This window comes from Dreissena polymorpha, chromosome 11, assembly GCF_020536995.1.
Source record: "Dreissena polymorpha isolate Duluth1 chromosome 11, UMN_Dpol_1.0, whole genome shotgun sequence".
Taxonomy (NCBI): domain Eukaryota; kingdom Metazoa; phylum Mollusca; class Bivalvia; order Myida; family Dreissenidae; genus Dreissena; species Dreissena polymorpha.
This window is the reverse complement of record NC_068365.1, coordinates 67,450,127-67,476,632: the sequence shown is the minus strand read 5'-3', so window position 1 is coordinate 67,476,632 and position 26,506 is coordinate 67,450,127. Positions and strand designations below refer to the sequence as shown.

At 35.7% G+C, this 26,506-nt stretch overlaps 1 protein-coding gene across 17 annotated transcripts in view; it reads right to left on the bottom strand.

Moving 5' to 3' along the window:
• The window catches only part of LOC127850612 (uncharacterized), a 1,644,088-nt gene that overhangs the window by 252,832 nt on the left and 1,364,750 nt on the right, over nt 1–26,506 (bottom strand). For 3 of the 17 annotated variants that reach the window (XM_052383763.1, XM_052383761.1, XM_052383772.1), the window contains exons 2-3: nt 10,365–10,547; nt 9,651–9,712 (exon numbers count right to left, since the gene is read on the bottom strand). The exons of 5 other annotated variants lie outside the window; for them this stretch is intronic. In XM_052383763.1, the coding sequence (XP_052239723.1) occupies nt 9,651–9,662 (12 nt within the window). In that variant the 5' untranslated portion in view covers nt 9,663–9,712; nt 10,365–10,547. Of the gene's footprint in view, nt 1–4,300; nt 5,336–9,650; nt 9,713–10,364; nt 10,548–14,072; nt 14,132–26,506 lie in introns of those variants that run through there. 9 more of the 17 variants (XM_052383765.1, XM_052383773.1, XM_052383768.1 and 6 more) reach the window with 6 other exon arrangements.

Sequence of the window (26,506 nt, the reverse complement as noted above, 5' to 3'; positions counted from 1 at the left end):
ACATTCCTCCTTAACTCGTTTTTGCTAAGAAGATACTTCCATTAAATACATGTGCGAAGAGTGACGTCACAGATCAACCTGTGTAGTCCGCACAGGCTACATGTGCGAAGAGTGGCGTCACAGATCAACCTGTGCAGTCCGCACAGGCTACATGTGCGAAGAGTGGCGTCACAGATCAGCCTGTGCAGTCCGCACAGGCTACATGTGCAGAGAGTGGCGTCACAGATCAACCTGTGCAGTCCGCACAGGCTAAGATGGGACAGCACTTTCCTCCTAAAATCGTTTTAGCTAAGAAGATTTTTCCTTAAAATATATAATTTAAATATATAAATACAATAAAAATACAATACATTCGGAATGCAGGGGCTAATCTGTGATGACACGTTATGCACCTGAAATAAAACCTATTGTTCCAATAGCGAGAATCAAATATATTGAAATGTTATTGATTATATATGGCTTTTTATGAAGGCTTCAAAATTCGTTGTTCTATTTATTGCGTAATTAGAAACGTTTACGGCGCTAACGCGAAACTGCAGTTACAGACACTCAGTGTGCAAATCATAATAATAATAATACTGATTGATATGTAAATGTTAATATATGTTGCACGATAGAACATCACACGAATAATGTAGATCAATACAAGTTTTTAAGCAGATGAGCCTCGATCTGGGAAAACTTGGTTTAATGCATTAGCCAGGCTTATCAGGGACTATGAATTCCGCTTTCTTGGAATTGTGGTTGAAAGGAAAAATCTGGTTTATGCTGAATGTGCAGTGCCGATTGCATAGGCTTATCAGGGGCGACACTTTACGCACATGCATTAAACACAGTTGTTGTTCCAGAATGAGGCTTCTTTATTAAGAATAAACAAGAAAATTGCCGTACCTGCACATCTTTCTTAAATTTCGCCATCCGCATATTCTCATTGATACCAATATATAATATCGTATCAACTTGATCGCATACAAAGTACCGCCCCAATCTCAACAAGATATATTATACATGTATGATACCGAAACAAAACCAACACATTTTATATGCGTCTGATACTGTGCCTGATGTAACCGGACACCACCATTAAGAACCGCGCGGTGCTCGTTCATTATAGTCAGATCACCTAAACACATTGTACATACTTTTGCTATACCGATTTAGAATTTACGTTACATACGGATTTCATTTCTCAACACACCCTACATACCGACGTTAACAATACTTATATAATATAATTTGATGAAAACCTGTTTTCTGTAAGTTATTAGAGGGATCTTTTCACGCTTTGGTAAATTGACAAAATTGAAAAAAGTTGTTTCAGATTCGTAAGTTTTCGTTTTAGTTATGATATTTGTGAGGAAACAGTAATACTGAACATTAACCATGCTCTAATATAGCCATTATATGCATCTTTTTAAAACCTAAAAATTATAAAGCGTTGCAACGCGAAACGATTGAATAATTTGGAGAGTTCTGTTTTTGTCGTTAAATTTTGTGAAACTACGAAGATTGCTTATATAAGGTATAAAATACATCACGATTGCGTATGCAGGTCGATACATCTGTAGTCGAGAAGACGCTGGACGACCTGTAAATAAATCTCAAATACACACACAATTGCGTACTCGGCGAAATAGCTCAGTAGGCTAAAGCGTTTTTACTTCAGGACTCTGGCAGGACTCCAGGGGTCACTGGTTCGAAAACTACTCCGGACAATGTTCTTTTCCTTTTTTTATTTTTTTTCTTGATTTTTTACTGGAGCTTTTATGATCCAATGTTTACATTTATCAATATAAAGCAATATTATAAATAAGTTAAAAAATGCCAAAATCTGTGAAAAGGCCCCTTTAAGTTGCCCTTCCCAACCCTGTACTTTACTGCAAGCATCGGTATTATATACGCTGTAAAACACACGGGTTGAACTTTAATTATTATCATAATTTAAGCGATCATTTTGCAGGCAATCGTGGTAATTAAACAACTCAGACTAGCGCCATGGTTTAATTTATACTCATAAAAAGTCCATTGTTTATTAAAACCATACGCATAAGAACGCAGAAGTTGTTTATTAACCGCTAGACAACACTATATTGGTAGGAAAATGCAAACATCCGTTGCCTTTCTTTACATGTTAATACTACCACCGAATGTGTATCCGAGTAGAAGCAATAATTGAGTCGCGTTCTAGGAAAAACGGGCTTAATGCATGTCTTAAGGGCCGTCCCAGATCAGGTTGTGCAGTCCGAACAGTCTAATCAGGGACAAAGTATTCCGCTTATAGGGTATTTTTGGTTTTAAGCAAGTATATACTTAGCGAAAATCATGTTTAGTCTGAATTTGTTTATAGAAGATACCTCCTTTAAACGATAGTCCTTTAAATCAGAAAGTTTGTTCCCTAATTAGTTTGTGCAGACTTTTAGACGTGCACTGTGTGCAACTCGTCTGATATTCGAAAAATTAATCCGAGGTTTTAGCCATTCTCGAGATGGGTGCGTTATTTTTTTCTCAGTTTTTGATATTGTGAAATAATTAACAATGTCATGTTGAAATTACCCAACCATCCAGGTGGTCTCCACGGCGTCATTGGAGGCAATGAAGTTAATATCATTGACGTAGTAAATATCCTTCGGCATTTGACCGTAATGTACTATTTAGCAACGTTTATTTTAAGAGTACAATATATGTTAACGCCCTCTTTTATAGGAAGCTATGAGAATACTTATATCCAAGTAAAATTTTAAGTCACGGGTAGAGAAACAAGCTTGCGACAAAAGAGCAGATGTTAAAACTTGATACGGCGTCCTAGAAGTGATTGTTACACGCTCTGCGACGCACTCGAATTTGAATCCAGTATCGTATTTTCAGTATTTTATTGCTAAGCAAAGAATTACCAAATAGTGGGCTTTGTTTTGAATCTCAGGGCAAAATCATGATTTGCTAAACAATAAAATGTAAATGAATGCAAATAAATAAATACAATATTTAAAACTTTCAGTTGCGAATTGTAGGTTCTCATTCAGGAATTTCTTTTAATGGTTTTCGTTGATATTATCAACATTCTGGCCAAGTTTTAATAAGATTCAGTCCAAAATATAGCAAAAGAGTAGTTTCATGAGTTGTATGTGTGACTTTGTGTTTAGACGCCAGAGGCGCACATTCAAACTCATCCAAGGCATTATCGAGATAAACATTTTGACCAATTGTAAACATATTGAATCATAAATGCGGCGCCTATAGTGGTTAGGCAGATTTTCTAAGAGTTTCAATGATGACGAACGTGGTTTAAGATGCAAGTGACTAACCTTCAAACTACGTGCTCATGTGAGCTACAAACGGATCAAATCAGGCTTTAATAATTCGTGTTATTTCATTAAAACTATACACAATTCAAGGAAAAATCATCTATATGTATCAGTCCTGTGGAATCAACTTATATATAACTGTAAGAATTATAATAATTACTGTAGTGGCTGCATGTAACATGTGATATTTAAGAGATGCATTAACACTGCATTACGTTCAAGATATACATTTATAACACTAATTAAAACGCAGATACATTTAACAGGTATTCCAAAGAGTATCTAACAAATCTAAAACGTTGATTTAGCTCTATGGGAAAATGTGAAGAATTCATAAAGAACATAATAAATATGTCAATATGTTTATCTTTATGGATTGTGTTTCCTTAAAGTTTATAAAGTAACAAACATGAAACTTGAATTTCAGAATTCGCTTATAGTTCACCTATTGTAATACTGTACATATGTTTCACCTGTGTATAATTAACCACTTATAAGGCGAAGAACACGCCGAACGTGCCAGTTAGCAGCATTAATTGTACCGATATAACGCAACGAAAGCTCGTAGATATTTAACGCCCTTTCATAGTCTCCTTCCATTTCATAGCAGTGTCCCAGCATGTTACGTGCTGTCTCGCCATGATACAAGTTAAGTTTATTTCTTATATCATACATACAAGACTCCAATGTTCTTAATGCCTGTAGCTGATTATCACGTTCACCGAGTCCCCCATACGTGAGATACTGCAGATAGTGTAGGAATGGACGGGCATCCACCTCAGCAAAGTCCATCCAATCTTTTTCAGTGTAATGTCTCTGTGCCACTTCCTCTTCAGTGATATTGCGATTCATTTCAAACAATAAAATGAAAGGGGCACAGTGCGATTCCTGTCTTGAAAAATTTACACAGAATGCGAATGGCAGTTCACCGTTGTCAGTGTTGCCTAATAGTATATCAGCAAACACCTTCAGATCACCGTCTCCCAGTATGTGTCTACATCCACACACAGCCTTGACCTTGCTGTGATACCTCCTCTCCACATCCTCCAACACTTGAACTGCCGCTTGAAGATGACCACTGCAGTATAGCATAGAAGCAAACTTTAAGCGACAAGTAGCTACATCCGAATTTAGGGAATATTGGACACGCCTTATATTTTCGCCGTCAAGAACGTTTTGTAGTCGCAAATAGTAAGATGATTGAACTGAAATTTGTAACGCATAAAAGTGTTTAATCAATTCAAGAGCAGCAGTTTTTGACATGGCATCTGTTGAGTTTTCACAACAATTGCGTATTACATGTTTTAATTTATGCTCGAAGGTTGAATGAGAACTGCTCTGTTCATGTTGCATTTCTGTTAACAATTGTTTCAATCTATTCAAGTACTCACACGTCAGCAGTAATCTGATGCTGTTATGTAAAAATACACCTCTTAGTTCTCCAGCCTGTACATTATGACGCATACTACACGCTTGTAACCGACAACTTATATTATCTATACCAATACAAAAAACATCTTGTAAGTTATTCCTTATCAACGAGTCTATATACACTAAAAGGCGTTTCTGCAGCAACTTTGAGAGTTTCCCATCGAACAAGTTCACACCTTCTATGATATAATGCGGAAGCCTTCCCAATCTCAGCCATCGCCTTAATACGTGTAAACAGAGCAAAAGTACAAACATAAGGTTGTGTTCGCACCACAGACAAGGATGTGTTCTTTCTATGGTGAAAAACATTATAGTTTTACAATGAAAGCTTGTAATAGCATCCCCCACAATGTTAGCAAAGAATGATTTTTTGATTAGTTTTAAAACAATGTAACATTTTATTTGAGTCATATTGAAGCTAAACATCAACATTCGTTCTATCAGGTTTGGAGACAGTCGCCATTCTTCACGCTTGTAATCGCTGTCTGGATGTCCTGCTGGTACCAGGAAACACGGAGCTATCCGTGCAGCCTCGAGAAGCTGAACAGGTGGCCAGTGTTTACCTCTACATCTGTCTATCCATTGCTGTATTTCAGGAAGAGGTTTGCGTACATGAAATGCTTGTACAATATCCCAGTTAGGCACCCAACTCACAGAAGGCCCATTTTTAGTTGCCTCCCCTGCATCTCTAACCGTATACGCGATGTTATTTTTCCATCTTTCAGCGCTTAACAGTATTTGCCCAGAATCTTTCCTTACCAACATTTCATCGGTCAGACTGGTCACTGGTTCCGGTGTGTAGTCTTGGATGACTTGTAGCAAGTACTGTTGAGGTGGAGTGGTGTTGTCGTGGAGCATCAGGAGGTTCAGAATCCCAGCCTTCCAGTCTTCCCAGACTGTCATGATATTACATTTATTGTAGCTTAATAGGAAATCAATATCAGACTGGATACCGGGAGTTGTGGTCCCTTCCGACTGGCTCCCGAAATGAAAACACTCAAAGTTCATTCCTTGTAGTTGACGTGCTATTTTCTCAAAGTGCTCCCTCTGCAAGTAAGTTCTCCTCCGCTCCAATACAGTTTCCTTCCCAGCGCCACTGTCGTAAAGTGCGTTAAACATCCGAATAGACAATTCTGTGAAATTCTCTGGAATCTAAATATGCATATATGATATTACTTTCAATTAGTTTTGATCATTTGTACGTATATATTGAGCATAGTTTTGCAATATTTTCGATACATATTGCGTACATTATTTGTTAAATTTTATATAAATTACTTACATGTTTGTGTTGATAACTCTTTACTAGTACATCTTTTTTTATCGTTTGTATCAAATATGCAGCAGATGAAATATATCAAAACCAAATGTATTTATAGTACTTAATATAAAATAGTTTTAAGTATGCAAGTATATTAAATCGACAAACATGTATACGAGAACTGATAAATCTATACGCGCGCTGATAGATATAAATCAGATATGATTCAAAATCAATAGATTGAAGTCTTATTTAAAATTGTGATTTGCTCCGTTTGATGGAAGAATATATTTCCAAATGAAGGATGTATGTGTTTTGATTTTTTTTAACCGAACATGTGTCATTATGTAAATGTGGATGCACAGGTTGCCTGATTGTGAGTTGGAGACCGACCCTTCGGTTTGCATGCCTGCAAGTCGTTGTTTCAGTAAGCCAGTCAGAAAGTATATCAGTCACTCCTTGTGTCTAGGCTGTCTATCTATATATTTGTCTGTCTGTCTGTTCGCCCACTCTGCGTGTCCAAAGAAAGACTGACTTACTTCTTGAACGATGCCTGTCTGTATTCTTATCTTCAGATTAGCCTATGCAGTCATCATAGGCTGATCAGGGACGACACTTTCCGCCGAAAGTGGATTTTTTTCTGAAGAGTTTTCTTTTAAAAGAGAAGAACACCAAAAAGCGGAAAGTGTCGTCCCTGATTACCCTGTGCGGAATACACAGGCCGGTACTGACTGGCTATTGTGGGACGATATTTAAGGCACATGCCCTAAGCCCCGTTTTCACAGAGTGCGCCTCATGTTTATATGTGGCTTTCTTGTCTGTCTATTTTTACATTTCTGTGTGGTCAACAATTTGTGTGTCTCTCAGTCAGTTTGCCCGTAAATCTGAGAACGTGTTCTGTATTCCTTATGTTCAGTATAAACTATCAATAAAAACAACTAGTTTACAAACAAATGCTAATGCTATACCTGCATGATTGATTGAAGGTTTTGATAACGCTTTTTGTTTGACGTTCTTCTGACACTAATATCGCTTTCCTATTAAAAAAACATGTACCATGATTAGCAAAAATTATATACTAGAAACTCTGTTTATACGATTCGAAATTTGGATGAAAATATAATTGCAATTTAATATAAATTTATATAAAAGTACACACCAGTTACATGGTCTACTTGATCAAAGTAACATGCCTGTAATTGGCTTTTATGGATAATCATATCCAACATATATTTAAATCAGATTGTTGAAAATCACAATGCATTAACAACTTATGTTGTAGAATAAATACATAATTATTTAGTATTCAAGTGTTTTGCTTGTGTATTCGTAAAAAGGAAATATTTAGAGGATTATACACGGCTGAGCCGGGGCGGGCAGTGATAATCTGCCCGCAGGAAGCATAACGGCCTGTATTAACGTCTATAAAATATACCTAACGTTGTTTTGTTTTCTTTGTTTTATTTTTTTTCTAAAATGTATTACAGAACCAGCTTTTTGTACTTATATTTTCATTCAATTGATTACGCAGTTAATAACGTGTTTTTGTGACATAATTTCTGTGACAAAACAACAGTTTTAGCTATTCGGACATGGAAGGTTTATATAAAATATTTTGGAGCATCGAACGAAAACAAAAACGTATTTCGGATTGTGCATTTGTCGTGCACAATTGGAAGCTTTGATACAATTCTTGTAATCGCTCCGACAAGTAATGCAATTTTATAAATCATGTTTTTGGTGACAGTGGGTAGCATTCGCTACAATCATTTAAAGGGGCCTTTTCACAGATTTTGTCACTGTGACCTTGACCTTTGACCTAGTGACTTGAAAATCTATAGGGGTCATCTGCCAATCATTATCAATGTACCTATGAAGTTTCATGATCCTAGCCATAAGCGTTCTTGAGTTATCATCCAGAAACCATTTTACTATTTTGGGTCACCGTGACCTTGACCTTTGGCCTAGTGATCTCAAAATCAATAGGGGTCATCTGCGAGTCATGGTCAATGTACATATGAAGTTTTAAGATCGTAGCCATTAGCGTTCTTGAGTTATCATCCGGAAACCATTATACTATTTCAGATCACCGTGACTTTGACCTTTGATATAGTGACCTGAAAATCCATAGGGGTCAGCTGCGAGTCATGATCAATCTACCTATCAAGTTTCATGATCCTAGGCATAAGCGTTCTTGAGTTATCATCCAGAAACCATTTTACTATTTCGGGTCACCATGACCTTGACCTTTGACCTAGTGACCTGAAAATCAATAGGGGTCATCTGCCAGCCATTATCGATCTACCTTCCAAGTTTCATGATCCTAGGCATAAGCGTTCTTGAGTAATCATCCGGAAACCATTTTACTATTGCGGGTCACCGTGACCTTGACCTTTGACCTAGTGACCTCAAAATCAATAGGGGTCATCTGCGAGTCATGATCAATAAACCTTTGAAGTATTATGATCCTAGCCATAAGCGTTCTTGAGTTATCATCCGGAAACCACCTGGTGGACGGACCGACCGACAGACATGTGCAAAGCAATATACCCCCTCTTCTTCAAAGGGGGGCATAATTAGTAAAAATGAGAGATCAAAGATACTTTAAAAGTGTAGAAATCAATAAGCTTCAAATGACTTGTTGTTGCGCAACAATAAAATAGTGAAATCTTGAAAGCGCCTTGTCGCTCGAAGCCCCTTTATTTACCAGCAGCCAATGATATATTCTAGCATATAATGTCGTGGGTGCCTTTAAACTGCAGCAGATGGTCAATATGCACTGCCAGCTCTCATTTAGAGGTTCAAGAGAATACAAAATTCCATATTTTGAGCACAAAATAAGTACTTATGACTATTTTATGGTGGCAATCAGGTGAAAATGGAGGTTCATAACCGAGCGAAAGAAAAAATGCTGATGTTCGGTGTTTAGACTGGAAGGAAAGGTTAAAATGAACAAGATACATAAATGTAAGCAAGCATTATAAGCTAAGCAATGAGGTTCCATGTACTAACAGGGGCAGAAAGGGAGCTCAGATCAATGTAGACTTCCTGAAAGGGGTTTCTAGTACTTCTTTGGGGACACAGCTTCACGCAGAATTCTCAACACAACAAATATCATCGATCCAGGTCAACTTTGTATGCAAAGACAAGCGAATAAGGTCAATAATTCCCTTACATCACTGAATGAGAGAAGCATGTACCAAATAAAAAACAAAACTGGTTGCTGAGAAAGTGACACATTATGGCAAAAAGATCCCTCTAAGGTAATTACATGATGAAGGGGACACTTGCTACAACAATCCTATGTTTAAGTCCGATGCGACATCCTTTCAAGCCAGAACATTAACAGTAAGCATTTTGTGAGAAAACGATACCAAACACAAGCTAATTGTAGGGTTACAAGAAGCAAATCAACTCAGCTGTACTGCATACATGCTCAGGAACAAGGATAAACCTGTTAAGTGTCAACTTCCCCTGCCAGCAAAGCACGAGCTTTACGTGTCGGGACGCGGAACTATAGATTCAAACTGCACGGAGAATTGCACAACGGCGAGGGTTTGAGTGACCACAAACCTGATTATGGCAGTATTTCACACTCTTAGCATCATTCATATGCTTATTTGCTTGTGTACATGATAATAATTTAGTAATATTACCTGTTTTGCCATCAATAACCCTTATGCAGTGGTCCTCTGCTTAGTCGCAGACATTCCTCTACCTGAAAAAGTCAAAATACCCAATAGAAATAGATATAAAATGAAAAAAAGGCATGCATTTATGTATTTTAAGTGTATTTCTATAAATAATATGAAGTGATAAAGCTTGTTATATTCATGATTGTACTAAATATGAATGCTGGCTCAGCTAAGCTTCTGCTGCACTGTCCAAACTGTAAAATTGTCTGCCATTCCATGTCCGTGAAATGGGGCTCTGTTTGAATGTTAATGCTTTATGCACAAGCTATTGTTGCGTTATTGGACCACGGAGACCCAGGTGTTGAATTCTGACTTCATGTAGCACATTAATGCTACACGGTCAACCAATATGCCTTTCAATTTAAGTTGGAAAGCATTTAAGCCTTTATTCGGCTATATAAGGGTGGGGGATCAACTTGAAAAACAACTATTCCGGGTCAAATCATCTGAATTCATGCACTTAATGCACTTATAATCTTCTCTTTTGCTAAGAAATGACCAAAAATCAGCTTTCCCAGTCATATTTTGCACTTGCAGATGATTTTTCATTTTTACCTAAAGTTAGTTTAGGTCACAATATACCAAAAGAGTTCCTTAACAAATTCAATGTAAAACCGACAACTTCAATGAAAAATAAAGTCAAACTTTTGCGCGTAGACACCCCCATACCCATACCTTTTCTTAAAGAGCATGCCAAGCCGAATGGATTTACACAATAAAAAAGATAGGTCATCCAGTATGTAAAAAAGAACTCGACGCCAATCAACGGTCACTGTTCTAAGGCCACCTTTTTACAGGCTGATCTCCAGTTGATGAGGGTTTTCATGCCATCTGTCAAAATCTCATGTAGTCTCCAACCTATAAGCAAAACACTGAATTTGTAGTATACAACAATGTTTTCCCTACCACATGCACACAGAAATATTAAAAAATAAAGTCATGGCAAGTGCCCATACAGAGAACTGTGTCTTCAAATAAATGACGTTCCATTCTTTAAAGTGTATAGCATTGAACACGAAAATGATTTAGCATATTGTAACCTTAAATTATATATGCTTCTAGATTGGTCATTATAATAAAACATTACGAAGTGCCCGATGCGCGAACATCCCGGAACTTGATCTACGCATGTTCAGTTTGAATAACCTCATCTTGATTGGGCGTCAATTGCATCATTACTTTAAATTGCAACATACCCAGATGTTTACACGACAGTTTAGAAAAATGGCGGCCGCATGCTTTAAAACCTATTACGTCATTGTAGGCATTTAAATAGGCAATTTAATCCTGCCTCTTAAAAACGCGTATATATCAGGTTATTGATATGACGCTCAAATATTTTATCGACCGATCGGGCTATTATATAAGCATTTAGGATCGACAGACCGGCCCAAGAATCGACTCGGACTTCGGGCTTATAGGCTAATTCGAAGACTGTTTTGCATTGTATATGATATAAAATATGCTTTAATGCAGTATAATTGTTATATCCAGGCCTTTATTTTTAGATCTAATATTAGAACAAGTGGGTCATACGTCCAAGGTTACTTTACTGCCCCAATTATTTGGTCGGATTTTAAATGAACAGAAGACAACGGATCATTCAGCCGGATTTAATTTGACAGCAAGATAACGGGTCAAACTTGTAAAACTGAAATTACACAATACACTGTACAAAAAACTTACAAATTACATGACAAAATAATCTGTAAAATAACAGCTTTACACAACTATTAAAAATGTAATCTTAGGCCTTTAGCATTATACAAGCATTGCATAGATCAGATTTTACTGTCCATCACTATGAGCATTTAGGATTCAAAACAATAAAAGGCAGCAGGGCTTAACATTAAGGCATGTCTGAACGGCATTCACTGCCTGTACCTAGGTCCGTACTAGCAAATGTTCCAGTAACATGCCCGACCGGTCGTGTGTATTTTGGTCGGGATTATGTGTTCTATATCAATAAACTGCGTTTTAAATAAGCTTTTGAAAGATGCAAAAATCTTAATACAGTATGATCAAATGACAATTAAATCCCAGATTGGAGTCGGAGACTACAAACAGATCGTTACTCAAAATAGATTTGTAACCCCTGATTGCAATCAAAACTAGAAATGGCGCGGCAGAGGCCGAAGCGTATCCCCACGCCGAATGTTTGACCTAGGTGTGCCCCAGGGTTGGTAATGGGGCCATGCATAGCTGAGATTGACCGTATTGTCATAAGAGAAGTTCATCATCAAATAGAAGTGAATTGGTGTAGAAATGAAGAAGTTATAGTAAAAGGCAATTTTGGGTGGGTGTGACATATGTGGGCAGGGCGCCCCAGGGTTGGTAACTGTGCCATGCATAGTTGAGATTGACCATATTGTCAAAAGAGAAGTTCAGTATCAATTTGAAGTGAATCGGTGTAGAAAAGAAGAAATTATAGTAAAAGGCAATTTTGGGTAGGTGTGGTCTATGTGGGCGGGGCCCCAGGGTTGGTAATGGGGCCATGCATAGTTGAGATTGACCGTATTGTCATAAGAGAGGTTCAGTATCAATTTGAAGTGAATCGGTGTAGAAATGAAGAAATTATAGTAAAAGGCAATTTTGGGTGGGTGTGGTCAATGTAGGCGGGGCGCCCCAGGGTTGGTAATGGGGCCATGCATAGTTGAGATTGACTGTATTGTCATAAGAGAAGTTCAATATCAATTTGAAGTGAATCGGTGTAGAAATGAAGAAATTATAGTAAAGGCAATTTTGGGTGGGTGTGGTCTATGTGGGCGGGGCCCCAGGGTTGGTTATGGGGCCATGCATAGTTGAGATTGACCCTAATGTCATAAGAGAAGTTCAGTATCAATTTGAAGTGAATCCGTGTAGAAATGAAAAAAATATAGTAAATGGAATTTGTTGGTGGGTGTGGCCTATGTGGGCGGGCGCCCCAGGGTTGGGATTGGGGCCATGCATAGTTGAGATTGACCCTAATGTCATAACAAAAGTTCAGTATCAATTTGAAGTGAATCCGTGTAGAAATGAAAAATTTATAGTAAATGGAAATTTTTGGTGGGTTTGGCCTATGTGGGCGGGGCGCCCCAGGGTTGGGAATGGGGCAATGCATGGTTGAGATTGACCGTATTGTCATAAGAGAGGTCCAGTATCAATTTGAAGTGAATCGGTGTAGAAATAAAGAAGTAAATGTAAAATAACCTAAAAAAATGAGTGATAATTTCTGACGCGGCCCCACCCCAACCGCTATAACTTTTGACCCAGGGGTCAGATCAAAATTCCAAATAGTGCAGGGTCGCACATATGCTCATAGCTACCATGTGTGTAAGTTTCAAGGTTCTAGTGCTTTTAGTGTAGGAGGAGATAGTGGCCAGGACGGACGGACAGACAGACGGACGGCGGAGATAACCACAATATCCCCACCTTTTTTTCAAAAAGCGTGGGGATAAAGAGGCCAACAATTCAGAAAATCCCCGGCGGTTTTCCTGGTTAAACACGTCAGTACCTATTTTGAAACGGAATTCCGATATATACGGTTTTGATTGGTTTCCTAGAAGTGATGTGTTTTCTTGATAAAAATACATTTAAAACTAAAAGCCGGGATCGCCCAGGATTGTCCGGGAACGATGAAGGTATAATAAAACTCGACATTAACACAAAATAATATAAAATTATTATTTATTTATCAATTTTAAATAATTTTAATTTGTTTGATAGTTTAGAAGTGTTTTGACAATCATCTTTACGCAATTCAATAAGCAAAACTAATATTAATGGTCGATCCCGGCTTTTAGTAGAGAGTTAACTTTGTACAATTGTTTCGACTACTGTAACACGTTATTTGTTATTTTGCGACACCTAAGACTCACTTACCGTTTGTTGTCAAACGGCAACCGCGGCAATCTATGTAAAAAGGTTTGAACATTCATGTCGTTGTTTAAGTTTGGCTTTACGGGTGGGGATGGGTGTTCCGCGGATAAGAAAAGAAAAGGTAAGGAGGAAAGTAAGAGAAAGTATGAGGGAAAAAAACAAGGAAATTTCTCCCGAAATGGCGTGAAGATTACAAATGGATGTCTTAAGTAGATTAATATTGAATTCATTAGCATAAGAAAGGCAAGCTAATAAGAATGATTGAATCATAATTGCGCATCTCCACGCACAAGAAAATACAAGTTAAATGATGAATATAAAGGTTTTGATAATACTTTGGTTGGGGCACATGAAAGATTGGTTCTGAATTTACTAGCCCGAATGGGCTAGTTGAAAAAAAATTAGTGTTTAGCCCTGGGCATTACTGAACGCTTAAGGAATAATGGATTTAGTTGAGTTATTCAAATAATTACTTCCAAATAACAGCATATCACATCAATGTTGCAATAACTACATTTAACTTACACAACGGTGAGACCAATTGGATTTGACCAGATATCGAGGTATGCAGGGCGTTGTACTAGTAGCGATGGGCACAAGGGAGGCAACTGCGTACGGCTCATTTATTACTGAAAAATTCCTGCGGTAAATCTCGTTCATAAAAAAAGTGCCAATAGGGGGTCGGAATTATGTCGTTTTTAACGTGGTTTTCGATTGGATATGGTTAAAATAACCACTAATCATATAAGTTAATACATTTATGTTCGCGGGCAAAGCACTTTCGTTTCTGCACAGTTGCGTAGAAGATTAAAAGAAAGCCTCAGAAAATTTCCGAGATCGAGAAAAATAGGTAAGATACATTGCCCAGTAGAAAAATTGCTTATATTTTGTAGGTTAATCATTCTCCTTTCCATTCATGCCACTAATTGCTTTGCAAAATGTCGTGATTCTGCTGGTTGTTGCTAATGCATGGACTCACTATTGACCGGTTTCATGAATGGCAAGATGGCCGCCGTTGTTGACAATTCATACGACGTAAATATCAATTGTTCTTTTTTTCCTCTGTAAAGTTGCCAAAAAATGTGTTGTACGTGCTTAACATCATTGAAGGATATATTTATGACGACATTATATCGTAATGGTAGATTTCATTCGTATATCTGTAAATAGACGTTTCGATAATACAAAATACAGACTTGCACAATTCGGACAGCAAGTATTTCGGATATAGCATTAATGATACAAGATACAATAATCTTTATTTAACGTCGGGTGTGAACAACAATTTGATACGGTTACTGTATTTTAGTTATATTATGTAGATATATTATATCTTTGATTTCAATTATTCTTTTTGCAGACATATGTCTGATACTAATAAGTCAGAGTCTCAGGATTGGGAAGAGTTTGACTCGGAGTCTGACAGTGAGCATTCAGAGCCTGACAGTGAGCGGTCGGAGCCTGACAGTGAGCGTGTATCACCGCAGCCAGGTCAATTTACACAAGACCAGCCTTCAATAGCTGAAAAGTTTAAGCTTCCACATCAGGTACTAGATAAAAAATAATTTGCAATGTTAACCAATAAATATTTTTCTTAGTATATAAATGACATTTTCAGCAGAATGACATTTTGAAACATAAACCCCATGTAATTTTATTTTATGGCAATGAATCGGTCATTTTGAAATACATTTATTATCAACATTAATTAATCATCATTTTTGTAATTCACTAATGTTTATGCAATTGAAATATATACTGTTATACTTAATTTTACTTTTAAGAAGTCAGATATCACAAAATGTAGTTTAAGAAGACAGATATAACATAATTGAGTTTAAGAAGACTGATATCACAAGATAAGGAAGAGCAGTCTTTTTTTTTAATTCTAAAGCTGTAGCCTAATCTGGTCTACAATCCCTCAGAAATTTTCATAAAAAGGTTACATCCTCTCAAAATTTTTCATTATATTCATGCACTTATCCCAAAGAAAGAAACTTACACCTGGAAATTTCATTCCCCTATGACTAACATTGCGTGAGTTGTATCCCCAAATTTTGGGTTTCACACACTTTTTCCTATATAATATGAAGGCTAAGGCCCCTTCCCCCAACAGCCTTAAAAAAGCCTTGAATGGTAAAAACAATGAACCTTTAAGCTATTTCGTTTACGAAAGTCCCTTCTTAAAGAAAATCCAGTTGAAGCAGAAAGTGTTGTGCCTGTGTGGACTAAACAGGCTAATCTGGGATGACGCTTTAGGCTCATGCATTAAGCCCAGTTTTCCCAGAGTGCGGCTCAAATGTTCATTTACATGTAACAGATTACCGCAAGAAGCTGCCGTTTGTGAATGCGGCCCCGATAGAGGAGATTGAGGCAAAGAAGCTGAAGGCAGCGGGAGGAAAAGAAAAGAAATCAGGAAGAAATCGCCATAGGCGATAACTGAATATAAGATTTTTTAAACCATTGGATAGGTTTGTTAGTCACCTATCTTAGGAAAAATACTAACAGATACATTGAAGTTCATATAACTAGTGTTAGGTCTTATTTAAATAAGAAGAATTTTGGTTTTTGAACTTATTTAATGAAGCAAATGATTTTACTTTTGTTAAAAATGTGTTACAGTGACTTTTGTCTTCATGAGTATTGGCTGTTGTTCTTGTGGTGTATTTATAATTTGAGGACTTATTTTACCTAATGGACAATTTATTTTAATTTAGTGAACAACATATAAAACTTGTCAAAACTATTGAAAGCCCCCATAAGAATTTCACCGTTTTGTAGTGACCACTATGTCTGCTCATGACACTGTCGGTCTGACACGTGAGAGTGCAGTTGTTGTAAATTGATACATCAATCGTCATTTATGAAAAATTTCAATCTTTGGGATTAGTTTTTGCCTATATGCCACCTTTGACTGACAAAAAAACCCACATCAACAATGTTGTTTGTTTTTTTACTTGAACAACTCGTCATCGTGATTGGGAGGCATGTGTCATTTTAATTCATCATTATGTAATGTCGGGTAATTGGACATTTCACAAGTATTTATATATTGTGTATGCACAACAAATATAAATTGTGTCAACAAATTATGTGTCAGTTCCACATTAGTTATCATTGAAAATAAAACCTTAAAAAAGCTTCAGGATTGTTGTTGATAGCAGTAAAGACAAAGGCTGTTCATGCACATAAATATATATTTGTATGCCCCCTTTTATTTTGCCATAAACTGTGCAGTAAAAAGTGCAAAACCAATAAAAAATATTTGTTCTTAATATGTATTAATGTGTTTTATGTCTAAAAAGGCATTCACATAGATAAAAAAAACTTATAAATGGCCAAAATAGCTGGTTTAATGCAATGTCAGTTGTTTGCTGGCAATGAACCAGATTTTTGGCAGAAAAAAACAGCAGAAAAATTCACCTATTTTTTTACGTGTTTTTAAAAAATCATAAAAAATCTATTTTTCATCCAAATAAAAAAAGAAAGACATCATTATGTTTGTTTTAAATAGTATAACATCAATGCCAAATATCATTCAAATATTCCCATTAAAAAAATCATTGCCTCTTGCTAGTACTAGATGGCTGTAAAATGATACAAAACATAGGTAAATAAAAAAGGAACTGGATCTATCATGTATTACACATATGATGAGTTACATAAGATTCAAGAGGAGGGTTTACATTGAACAAATGATAATCCGAAACATAAAAATGGAACGAATCGTAAAAGTACGAACGAACACAAAATCTTATCAGCAAAATAGTAAGAAAATCGCTTAACAATCTAATAAATCAAGTTTGTATAATAATCAAATACATAAAAATGTATCAAAATATGCTCTTTCTATTTGTTTACCTGGACAGTGAAGCTTGCAAAGGGTTTTTTTAATTTAAGAAAAACGTGACCAAACGATTTCTTGTAAAAATTATTGACCTTTTCGACATTATTTTAAGGGAGACAACTCTGAGTGGATTTAGTGAGGTCGGGGGGGGGGGTACTCGATAAACTACTGCAGTGCGTCTGAAAACAGTTCTATGTTGAAGCAATTATAATTTCCCAATAATTTGCAGATATGATCTTTTTTGGTAATTTTTTATTAGCTTAGTATCTTTGATATAATTGTCGTTCATGTTAATGCTTTATTTCGATTTCATTGTGTTTAAAATAGGTAAAAACAAAACATGCTAAAGCGGGTGGGGTATGGAAAAATATCTTATTTGTTAAGTTTGGGAAAATTAGAAGTTTGATGGCATTTGGTAAAATACTTTTCTTTAAAAAGAAAAATTATTTTAAAACAGATAACTTTGCTGTATTTAAATGTTATTGAATGGTTTATTGTTATAACTTCTAGAAACTTTTTTTTCAGGAATATCACACTTCACAGTGTCAACAGAAACTGGGATACTGAACTGAGTATCTAATGCTGCATGAAGATCAAGATTTCTTCACCTGGAACTTTATTAACACTTGCAATAAATATTATACATCACCACAGTTACATAACTATGTTCTTTGACAAAATAAAATAAAGATACTTCAGATGTGTGTCTACTTCATACCCTTACATTAAAAAATATCCTACACATTCAGAAATATAATAAAATGGATGGTGGTTTAAGTTGCTACACATCCAATGCTGTCATGTAATCATTTAATATAACATGTGATGTGTTGTTACTTGACATGACTATTAACACTGCTAAGAAAACATTTACTTTGAATCAAAATTAGTGTCCCTGGCCAAATGTCCATTGGCTTAATATCTATATGGGTGAAACTTTCACCTACATCACAGTCATCCTTAATTGGTTGTGTGTTAAGCTATCCCAATTAACTACCAGTCATGGCAGATTTGTTCAAAAGAAGACAAGTATCAATGTTTGAAGAATTGTTATTGCTTTTACAGTCTTGACGCTAACCCCTAGCCCGACAGCCCGGGGCTAGTGATATGTATTAAATTTAGGCTATTAAAGTTTCCAGATTCATATAGTCGGGCTAGTGGGTATTTTAATCTGTTCTATTAAAGCATAAAGATTCAGGCTGCAGTTAGTTGTTCAAAAATGCTAAAGTGAAGACTGCTTGTATATGCTGGTTAGTCTGAGACATTCCAACAAGTAATAACTGTGACAGTTCAAATATTTGCTCATTAAAGTGTGTGTATGTGCAGGAGCTTGTGTGTGTGTTTGGTACAAGCTCATCTCAAAAACTGATTCACTATTTAGTTTTTAACCTAATAGAAGTAAAACTGGACTGTAAAATGAATACTATCATTGTAAAGATTTTGTTGTTGGGATGAAATATTATAAATTGTAATCCCTATGATTAACACAGAAAACATTAACTGAACGCCTATTCTGTTGGTGTAGCAGAGCCAAAAGACCTGGAAGTATAGATGGTTAATGGATGATGTTCCTTATGATAGTACTAGTAGGTACCAGTTGGTTTGTCTTTTTGAATACATCTGATAGTATATTTAATTTTTTTCATTAATAAAATGGGTTAAACTAAGTAATCCTGCTCAGTGGTTGAATCTTCAGGAAATATTAACATAAGCACATAGTTACAATGTATTTGATACATGTATGCCGGTGACCCTCAACTGCAATTTTGGTTACTGACAGGGTAGCCGAACGTGTAATTATTTCTAAGAGATGAACCCGAGTTGAGGCTTAAACTTACCAACCCATGAGTGAGTCAGAGATCAGCACTCTACCGGTTTAACTGGCCGGGGTAAGCTTGGAATCGGGGACTTACTTTTGCTTAATTATGATCTTAAATAATATTATTGTTGTCAATAATAGATTTTTATGTATTTTAAAAGCGCAACAAGTTGGGCTTGCAACAGAAGTAATACAAATATATAGATTATTATACAATTTACAAATTTAACAATAAAGTAGTCTTATGTTTACTGAAATGTGCAAATACCAATTGGATTTTATTTCTAAAAATTTAGAAAAATGAGCTTATATAATAAAAATGTTTATTTTTAATTAGTGGGTGGGTTTAAATTAACTTGCACTCAAAAATTATAATAGTCTGGGGTTGTTTTAATTTCTGACATTTCAGCACACAGTACAGTAACATGAGTAAGGTATATGATCTTGTTATTTTTAGTCAGTACGGGTAGTTAATTACGGAGCCGTTAATTACAATGATACTGAACTATTAATGAGCAGATGGTCGTTGAACGTTATAATAAAAATAATGATTGTTTTTATTAGTAATAAATCGGCAATGTATCGCTTTTATTCTATTTAAAAGTCAAAATATCGGATAAGTAAGGTGTCTGCTGTAGAGCGAATACTGTCAGAACCCCCCCGAACCCTTGATCTCGCGTTATCTCGGCAGTCTCGTTACGCGTGATTTTACAATGTCGAAATCGTGAATAGCGTTGTAAAAATCGGACAGGTTACATACAACTAATAATCAAGCTAAGGGACAACACAGTTACTCACCTGCGACCTGAATATACTGAACTGTTTTTGCATTTTAAAACTCGGTATGATGATTTGACAAACAATGTGGCGTCTAGATTTTTCGCACATTTTTATGGCGGCTTATGTTTAATAAATATATAAATAAATATGGTTTTTAAACTACTCACGTAACACATTTCAAACTCGCCGGAGACATATTGGGGAAACATTTAATTATCTCACCAATTTGTTTACGATTGTTCAATAAATATGGCATCTGGAGTTAACAAGCTTTTAATAATTTGAACTATTCAATTAGTGTTTACCCCACATAACCCAGTTTCGAATTTGGTCGATAAATTTATTTCGACATTTGTCATCTGCGCAATAAATGTGACCCCTAAAGTGTTCACAAGATGTCCCTTTAGCAATTTAAGAAAAACTGCACCACCTCCTGGCAGCCACGGTTTTCAACGGACCAGAACACGTTTTGAAATCGGCCCTGATATCATTGTGACGATTGTTATGGGATATTATCTCTTTCAAATTGAGTTATAAATGTAACATCTAGAGCGGTCAGAAGGTTTCACTATTCAATAAAAATTGCCCCGCCAACTTTTCAACGGACCTGAACAATTTTAGAACTCGGTCGGTATATACTTGAGACAAATGTTCTGACAAAAAATGTGGCATGCAAAGTGTTCACGAGAGGTTTGTTTCAGTTTACCAAATGACATATTTTTGTACTTACGCAATTAATTTTCTTACTCGTTCGCTGTATTACTAGCACACATGTTTGATCGATTTTATGAAGATGGTGTAAAACAGTTGCCTCTAGTGTGACATAAATGTTAACGCACGAACGAATAAAAAAATAGTATCACAAAAAGTCTTAACGTTGTGCGCAGGTTAGCTAAACACAAGTAACTTATAGACCAGTTGATTGGTATTGCTATTGTTAGCCATCATTCATACTCAATGGTTGGAAAAAAGAGTTACTTTAAGTGATCAAGTGCTCAAATAAAGCTGAAAACCGTTAGTTTGTATTGTTAAAATATCATGAAACATTTTATCATAACATGTACTGGCCCTTTATTGACCGTGTAATATTACTGGTGACATTCCCACCTCATTTAAATCAGAGTATGCAAAATCACATACTTTTCATATGAAACCAAGCTGATAAAGTCAATCCCATATTGTAGCTACCGGTATCTAAGTTTGAAGTAAATGTTCACAATCAACAATCAGCCTTAAAATGTTTCGACAATAAATGATGTTGATAACCCAAAATGTCCAATGGACGTTCTAACATTTATCCTGTTTTTTCATGTCAGGTGATTTTATGACATGATATCATTCATATCGGTATAGTGAATGTAAGATAATTGAACTATTATCTGACTTTATCTATTTTTTTCCATTTATAGAACATCGGATGATTTATCTATTTGTACTTTGCCCTTACATGTTATATACAGACAAAGATTGCAAAATATTTGTCTGAGAAGTAGTTAATATGCGTGTGCATGCAATCTTCGGTTTGCTTTTCATATCACAGTGGACACACTGATCCCACAATTAAAATAGAACTAGCTAAGGTGTTCTTACAAATTCAATAAATGACATGTGACTGAAAAATGGCCACAATATTTTTGGATTCATGTTCATTTTCAAACATAACTATGATAACACTATACAGTATTTTGAGATTGCGCAAAAGTTGAGAAAAAAAACACATGTTTTCGATAGATTTTTTAGATTTTATAGATTTTCCTATGATCTAGAAACTTTTTTTTTAAAGAAGCAGTTCATGATATGAATTTTGTTGTTATCACTTTCTGCACGCCGACTAAATGGTCCTAATTTTGCTAATTAAAAGTTTGGAATTAATAAGTACAGTTTTCCATTTTATCGCCTAATGTTTTCAATTTATTTTAGACCTCTATAAACAGAGAGTTGTAACACGATTTTGAAATAGCTGTTGTTACTTGTTATTCATACTTATTTTAAGCGCAGATAATTGGTCACAAATTCTATATAGGTACGTTGTGGCGACTTCAGATAATGTCCAAATATATCTTTATGCGTTACTTAATTTGACGATAGTCTACAAGTTCATGTTGTAGACATACATGTATGACTGTTACGCGATAGCATTCGCATGCTTTTATTAAAAGTTCATTTTGAATTATATGATTTATAACGGTGACTTTTTTTTCCGTCGACTTTTTTAACCATTCAAGCACTCAAATGACTACTGCTGCTTATTTTAACATGAGTGGTCCATAAATATACTACACCATGATAGGTATCAGAGTTCCTTAGTGAATAGTATAGACATGTGACTTGGAAAGAAGTACGTTGTTAAATTAGGAGTTTCCATGATGTGTAACGTTAAATGTCACATTGTAACAGAGTAACGAGCAAAAGATGGACATAATTTTAAAATGTTTTGTCTCATAATCGAAAACCTTTTCTTTATAAATATTGTTTCACTTCTAAAAATAAATACCATTAACGTGTTTTCTTTTATTTCTATTACGATTTAATTTATCACACAAAAAATGTTCATTTATGCAGTCACGATTTCCCGGTCCGTGTGATGAGTATGTTGACACCAATTTATGTCAAATAACGGTTAAGAATATGATTGTTTGTATTTTTATACATCTACGATTCACTCTGACAGATATCAACATAAAGGTATAGATGTATGGAAATACGTATTCAAGTAGCAAGGATAATTACATATCTCGATGGAAAACTTCATATATACCCCCTTTAAAATTGTCGTATCTGGAGTATCTTAATGTTTCGTATGAATTGTGTTAATTGTTTCTGAGAAACTATCTTATCTCGACGATATATTAAAAGACAAAGCAAATTACAGCAGTTTCCAACATAAAAATACGTAAAGTAATGCTAATGATGACCATTTGACAAATATTTCCTAATTTCAGCAGCTTTTAAAAAAGTACTGAAGTTTTTTCCTCCTCCCAAAATGTAAAAATGTTCTAGTTACGACATTTTCGCACGGAGCCGACGAAATAATATAATACTTGGAAAATATATGTTTGTCATATACACACAGTTAATCTTTAACTGCATCATCAGAAGAACAACCGTTGTATAGCATTTGGTCGTTTACCTATTGCAAGATACCTATTGTCGAACAAAAGTTCCGGTTAGAAAAGTACTTTTAGACAACAAAAATTAACACACAATAAACACACTAATAAATTAAATAATAAATATGGGGTAACCTACTTCGAACGCTCATTTCAGAGCAGTGTGGTTTAAAACCTATTTGAGCGAGCTCCAAACATCACACTGGGCCAGAGATTTATTATGAAAATAGTTTGCATCACAACTCATTGCAACACAGTTTTAATAAAACAGCAATTCAAGCGATGTTAATCTAAGTTCTATAGATACCTAAATCTACTAAATGTTTAAATGAAATGCATAGCAACATAATGACACATTAACTACCTCTTGTGTTCGATGTTTTCCCATGTTAACCGAAACTATTGATAATATGCATGTATCTTTATATTCATAGCATGTCATTTTAATCAGACGATGGCGATACGGAGTACGTATACAGCTGAAACCGATATTCATGTACCTACGTAGACTGTATTTGACAACGCGACCTAGAAATCGTAAACGCTCTCTATGGACTTATCATTTGGTAAACAGATTCGTTATTTCATTTTAATACCTTATAACATGAATTACGCTCCAGGAGTAAAATAACGTTATGGTAAATTGTGTTTATAACACGGGTGTTATTTCACTAGTTATATTACTATGCAAATTAGCCGAATGTCTTAAAATATATTCATACGCGCTGTCAAAATAATAAAAACAAACATGGCGTCATTTGACATATCTGTCACCGCCAAGGGGCAGATTGATTGCCAAGGATATGGATCGGAACAGAAATTGTTTTCCGCGGATTGGCCACACTCTACATGGTTAAAATTATTGACAGAGTCTTTGAGGTAGAGATAGAACGGGAACGATTGACCGTGTTGCCAAACGGAGGGACGAACGCTGGCACGCTACGGATGCCGAGACAAGGGCCCAGCAGGTTTAATATCGTTTTTGACTTAGATGTTGATAATTTTTTATCATCAACAGAGCAACAAAAACACTATCGAAAACTGTAAATGGCCTCAAGATATTGAAAGCCTTTTTGCGGAACCTGAAATAAATGAATTCCGTGAAATTCACGAAATACCCGAAGGAGAATTATCATCATCGATTTTTAGTCAGTGTCAAGGAACAGAAAGGCGACGATTATGAGCCGTCTGTAATAAGAGGAATGGTGCGCAGCTTTGATCGCAAGTTACGGAGAAAGGGTTTTGGCCAGACAAGATCGCAGGGTCCTGCTTTTAAGAAGGTAATTGACACATTAGCCATGAAACAGCGTCAACTTAAAAGGAGCGGTAAAGGCAATCTCCCTAAAAATAGTTATCCGCTGTCTGATGACGATATAAATCAATTATGGGCTTCGAAACAGCTCGGTCTATCTACCACTAGTACACTTCTTCAGACTTTATAGTAGTATAACATCATACATTTTGGTTTGCGAAGCTGTCAAGAAAATCGTGATATGTGTTGAGGTGACATTTCCCTGTTAACTGACGAACATGGCCGTGAATATTTGCAGTTCACCGAGAGAGAAACCAAGACGCGTTCTGGTGAGAACCGTAGGGATGTGAGACTTGTTAAGCCGAAAATGTGGGTAAATACACAGAGCCCTGATCGATGCACTATTACTGTTTACAAAACTTATGCCGACAAAAGACCATTCAGTTATTGTAATGCTGATCATCCTTTTAACAATGCGACAACAACTATTCACCTACCTTCACCACAGGAAAAATGGTTAAAACGAAATCCAGTCGGAGTAAACAAGCTTGCCTTTATGTTGAAACGTATGGTGAAGCAGGCTGACATGAATCCTGACAAGCGACTGTCAAACCACAGTACACGGAATTACCACGTCCAACAATTTAATGACAATAACATTCCTCCAAACCAAATCATGCAGATCTCTTATCATAGAAACATTGCCTCTATCAATGAATACAGTCACATAAATCCGATCCAGCATAGGAATATTTCACAGATACTGCACTAGAATTCAAATAAAAACACCTCTATGAACTACTCATTGAATCCCACAACACAGCAGTCTACATCCCTCATGTCGAATGAATCTCGTTTAAATTTCCATGTAACAGGAGGAGTTCAGAGAATCTTCAGTGGTCCAATTCACGGAGGAATATTCTTCCTTCATATACATCAACACGCTAACGAAGCGGGACCATCCAGAAAACGCATAAGATGCAATAGCAAGCCTCGTATTTATCTTCATTTAGATGACGAGTTTAATAAATTCAATACAAAACGACCACGAATGCAAGATCCTATATCTTGAACACTTTATCCGTAACTACGTTAAGCATGCTATATTGAGAACTGATACAACTTCAGATTGTTCAAATGTAAGCAAGACTGTCTGGAATAGTTTAAAATGGATCGTCCAGATATAATTTATATATACACACGTTTCTTTCATTCTGCAGTTGATTTTGTTTATTTAACTTGATTTTGTATTTAATCTTATTTTGTCTCAAGACTGGATATTCTCCCAAATGGGTTGTCGAAATAAGTGCGTGAGTAACAATAGATACACTAATATGAGGAAGAAAAAATTCATTGTTATGAAAAAATAGAATAATGTTAGAAAATTACTTTCAATATATTGTCCTTATAAATGCATGTTTTTCAAGACATAATGGTTTGAATTATAAAGGTTTTTTTATGGTGAATAATATCATTTTAGCACATGCCATATCCTGTTTCCCATGTAATATAATGATTACGAAAATGGTAATCTTTCACATGTGTACTATACATTTTAAGCGGTTTTATTGGCTTTGTTTTCATTCGATTGACCAATATTGTTATTTTGCTGAGATGACGTTGCAACGTCAAATGACGTCACGAAATGTAAACAACATTCGGGAATTATCATTATGTCTGCGTACATATTTATTTAATTTGATAATTTAACAGCATGTGATAAAAAAGATCTGGCACTCGTTGAAATTTTATACCATACTTTATTAAACTCGTCCAGGAAATTCGTTAGTAAGCTCGCCAAAGACTCGCTTACTAACAAAATTTCTGAACTCGTTTAATGAAATATGGTATGATATGACTACTCCTGTCAGATCCTATATATCTTCATAAATGTAATAAAGATGAATACCTCGACTTATTATTGTGTTTGTTTTCTTGTTTAATTATATATGCATTAAGTTGATGCGAACAGTTCATTTAACAGATTACGGAAAAACATCGGCTCGATAAATAATAATCCAGCTGACAACGGTTACAACAACAGCCGATGGGCTAATGTGTTCAGCCGTATAAACCTAAACATTTTATATACGAACGAAACATTTCTCCATATATACATGTTAACATTTCATTTCAACAATATTAATTACG